This window comes from Castanea sativa, chromosome 2, assembly GCF_040712315.1.
Source record: "Castanea sativa cultivar Marrone di Chiusa Pesio chromosome 2, ASM4071231v1".
Taxonomy (NCBI): Eukaryota; Viridiplantae; Streptophyta; class Magnoliopsida; order Fagales; family Fagaceae; genus Castanea; species Castanea sativa.
The window spans coordinates 19,144,575-19,149,582 of NC_134014.1; the positions used below are offsets into that span (position 1 = coordinate 19,144,575).

Genomic DNA, 5,008 nt, shown 5'->3' on the forward strand with positions numbered 1-5,008 from the left:
CTGTCAAGAATCTGTCCAGCTTTAATGAACAGCCCTTCTTCACTTATTTCTTAGACAGATTTGCATGGCTTCAATACTTGGATTTGAACTCTTGTTCTTTGAAGTATTAAACATATTCTAGATCTATCCAATTACAAGTAAAGTGTGTTTTGTCATAAGATTAGCCAATTCTAAATGACATATGTTCTTAACATGATTCACATATGTCCTAACAAAAACAAACATGGCACCTGCTGCATAATAAAAATTCTTTATTCTATAGAGTTTTTAAAACAAGGTTTTTCCTGGATTGTTCCATCATAGAAGCAAAAGAAGGCCAAGGAGGTTCCTATGCTTGGAAGAGAATTTTGAAAGGGAGGAGTGTTATTGGAAGAGGAGCAGAATGGAGAGTTGGGAATGGTGAATCAATAAAAAATTGGGGTGATAATTGGCTACCTACTACAAGCAATCTTTGTGTACACGGTCCCTTAAAGGCAGGATTTCAAGACACCACTGTAAGTGCTCTAATTGATCCATTTTCACGTACTTGGGATCCTCATGTTCTAGCTTCTGCCCTTAGTCCCACGAAAGCAGAGCTGGTCTAAAAATTTCCTTAAGCCATGGACATGCCGAGGATGCTTTATTCAGGCCCTATGTACAATCGGGTCAATACACAATCAAGTCTGGTTATTTTTTCCTCAAATCTGAGTTCCGGATCACACCTACAACAAACAACCTTCCATCCATTCTGTTAAATATTAGCATTGATACACCATGTTGAATATGCTCGTATGGATACGGAAGCGAAAGCATAAAGTATAGAACACAATAACACATAAGAGTTACGTGGTTCAACCTAATGGCCTACATCCACGGAGGAAACCCTAAAGGGCTACATCAATAATATATTAGAGTGTAATACAAATCATGTGTTACAATGAACCATAACATATGTATATATAGTAGATGAAACCCTAGACTAGTAGACTTCTTGTACAAGTAGGAGACTTGGCTTGCACACAAAGTAGAAGTAGGCTTGACCTTATACTAATGGGCTAATATATCTCTAACACCCCTTCTCAAATTCAAGATGGAAGCTTGATGAAATCTTGAGATTTGATAAGGTTGAGAACATCCCTTGAATGAAGTTTGGCTCTGTGACGGTGGTTTGAGGTAGGCAATGGTCTTGCAGTGTTGATGCAATTTCTATCCATGGTATGATTATACCGGAGAGATTTGATAGCAGTAGTGGGAAGCTAAAGATGAACGCAGCGAAGAAACACCAAGGAAGACAAAGATTGCTCTTAATACACCGTAAGGACAGAAAACCATGGCCATAGGAAGGTGGCTCTAATACCATGTTAAATATTAGTATTGATACACCATGTTGAATATGCTAGTATGGATACTGAAACGAAAGTATAAAGTATAGAACACAATAACACCCGAGGGTTACGTGGTTCAGCTTAATGGCCTACATCCACGGAGGAAACCCTAAAGGGCTACATCAATAATATATTAGAGTGTAGTACAAATCCTGTATTACAATGAACCATAACATGTGTATATATAGTAGACTAAACCCTAGACTAATAGACTTCTAGTACAAGTAGGAGACTTGGCATGTACACAAATTGGCATGTACACAAAGTAGAATTAGGCTTGGGCTTATACTAATGGGCTAATATATCTCTAACACATTCAGCCAAAACCACCATGGAAATAGATTTGGAGCCCTTCGTTGCCAAGCAAAATAAAAATTTCTTATGGCGAGCATGAAGCAACGCATTGCCAACGAAGGTAATCCTGGTGAGACGTTGTGTTATAAGTGATCCAACATGCTCTTTTTGCACTAATTAGGCCGAGAATGTACTGCATGCTGTTTGGCGTTGCCCAAGTGTATCACAAGTATAGGGCGGAGATCCTCAGTGGCAATTCCGACAAGATTCGACGCACTCAAACTTTGCTCAGTTGCTATCCATGATACTAGGGTCCGATTGTGATACAGAGTTGTTTGCAATGATATCGTGGACTTTATGGTTTCGGTGCAACAAGTCAAGCTTCTCACCATCAGGTATCCCACTTGAACAGGTGCTTCAACATGCCTATGAAGGCCTTCAAGAATTCTGGACAGCCAACCAACCAGCCCAGCTACAACGAGTAAGGCCGAGAGAACGCTGGTCTGATCCACACGCTGGGCTCTATAGAATAAATTTTGATGGGGCATTGTTCACCTCATTGGATAGAGCTAGAATAGGTGTCATAATATGGGACTGCAATGGCTTGGTAATGGCTTCCTTATCTCAAGCCATTCCTCTTCCTCTCACTGTGCTAGAGACAGAAACAGTTGCAGTAGCAAGGGCCCTAGAATTTGCACTAGAATTGGGGTTGGATTCGGTCATTTTGGAGGGTGACTATGAAATACTCATGAAATCATTGATGCAGGATTCGCTATCCTTAGCTACATCTGGTCTTTTGATTCAAGATGTGAAAGTTATTGCTGAATCTTTTCAATGTATTAGTTTTTCTCATGTTCGTAGAGAAGGAAATAAAGTAGCTCACAACCTAGTTAGGCATGCATATCATGTCACTGGTTTTTCTGTATGGATGAAAGATGTCCCATCGCACACCTTAGTTTCTTATCAGGCAGATTTGCCTATTTCATAATATAAGTTTTGAAGTCTTCTTTCTAAAAAAACTTGAGTAATAAGTTGGATTCAAGAAAAAAAAAATTTTGAGTAATAAGTTGAAATAAAGTAGTTGGACAAGACCCAATACATTTTTTATATGTTAAAATGATTATATTTGAACTTATAACTTTTGTTCTATAATAATTATTTTTAATCATTAAGTCAATATTCAATACACAAGTTTTATATTAAATAATAAAATATTTTATTAGTTGAGTTACCTCTAGCATAAGGAAGTTATAGGACAAATTGGGCCATTGAATCCAAACTAATGAAGGTATTCTTAAAGTAGTGGAAATAATATCAAAACATAGAATAAAAAAAACTAGTGGAAATAAAGGGCCTTCACAACAGTGTATCACCACCACCATAAAACTAACTTCCTAGAAAGAAAGTACTGATGTTATCAAAAAAAAGAAAGAAAGTATTGATAAAACATTGGGTTTGGCAGCTTTGTCTCCAGGCCCAAACCTGCAATAGGGTTCACATAGACTGTGTCTGTGAGTCCTTGTGCCTAATCAAGGCAGTAGGCTGGTCGTGACCTCGAAGATGGAATTGCTACCTTTATAGTAAGGAATTACCTAAAAAGCTATATTTTCTGGTTCATTATGTGTTTGGTCAAATTAATTTTTTAACAACATGATTTATATACACTTTAATATGTATGAAAACAAAATCTATATCACAAAATCAATCATTATCATTTCAAAATAAAAAGAGAACTCTGATTTAGGAGCTTGGGACCTTAATCTTATATATTTGTTGCTTTGAGAAGGATACATCTGTTACATACTCAAATTATGTTGTCTTTTTTTACCTTTTCATATGGTTCATATTGTGAGAGATCGAGTGTTTACACATATGTTCACTTTTTTTAATTTCTTTTAGTTTTCCAAATTCAACTTAGTAATATATGCTACTCTATTTTATTAGGAGAACTAGAGTTCAAATTCTTTCTTCGTATTATTAGCACAATTAAATTATAAAAATTATAAAAAATAAATAAATAAAGAATTTGTCCCGCTTCATATTTACTTTGCATACAGTGAAACAAATTTTGTAAAATTAATACAATCAACATAGAGGAGAATTATACACAAAAATATGTTTTTTTTTTTTTTTTTTTTAAATTCAGTAGAAGAGAAACTTGACACTGACTCTTTCTCTGTAGCCTGGGGAAGTAGAAGTGTAAAACCATATTTATAGACAAACACACAACCTTCAACAATATGACACAACACATATATAGCCTAATTCTATAACTACAACACAGTCTCTCGGCCAAAAAAAAAAAAAAAGCATATCAACATCATAACATGGTGTGTTTAATCCACACGGAAAATTTTAAAATAAAAAACAAAAAATTGCCACAACAATTTCAAGACCTATTATTGATATCTAATCGGAGAAGTTAGAACAAATAAATGAAATTACATAAATAGGCTCAAAGTTTACAATATGTTTATTCAGCAAAAAAAAAGTTTACAATGTGTTTTATATTAGGCCCCACATTTTTACTTTTATTCGTTAAAGCAGCAAATTTATGAAATTGTTTCAATTTAAAGCTTTCATCCATTTGTGTTATTTTAGGAATTAAAGAAGATGAGAAAAGTTAAAAACCGACAATAAAAGTCTACATTTCACCTAGGGCTGATTCATAAATTAATTTCACGATCACTGAACAAAAAAGATAAAGAGAGAAAGCCCTATTGGTGAAGAGGATAGAATTAATATAGACGGTACGATTTTACAGAAACTACCGTGAATGACTACACTGGGTTGACAGACAAAGAGAGGAGGCAACACGACGTCACGTCTAGTAAGTGGACGGATTACCCATGTTGGACGGACAAAGAGGTACACAGATATAAAGTGGACGGTGGCAAAGCCACATGACGCTCACATGGTTTAATTGGTCCTCAAGGAATTTCAAATGGAAATGACTTGTGCTCCACAATTAATCCTAGTCAACAGAATCTCTATATGGAAAGGATCCCGTAAAATACGCACATTTATGAAGATTTCTCGGCAAGGAAATATTCATTTTCATCAAGAAACCAAGGTCGGTTCCACACTACTATAAAAACCCAAAACCCTCAGATACCAAGGTATGCATAATTCACCCTAGCTCTGGCACTCTAGAGTTGTGAAAATTCTCTGACTTGACCTTTAGAGGGTATTTGGCCAGTACCACACTGGTACTCTTCATAGGGTCTTTTCTTCTTCTTTGTGTTGTGCAGGTCTTGCCTAGGGCACATGAGGGCCGTGTGACTAACTGACGATTTCGACATCATTTGTTGGTGCCGTCTGTGGGAAAGAGGTAAGCCATATTATTGCTT

The 5,008-nt window shown here is 36.0% G+C and overlaps 1 protein-coding gene across 1 annotated transcript; it reads left to right on the forward strand.

Annotated features, from left to right (window-relative positions):
• The first annotated feature begins 1,959 nt into the window (after positions 1 to 1,959).
• LOC142625007 (uncharacterized) lies at positions 1,960 to 2,646 on the forward strand. The gene has a single exon (XM_075798722.1). The coding sequence runs from the start codon at positions 1,960 to 1,962 to the stop codon at positions 2,644 to 2,646; it is 687 nt and encodes a 228-aa protein (XP_075654837.1).
• The last annotated feature ends 2,362 nt before the right edge of the window (positions 2,647 to 5,008 follow it).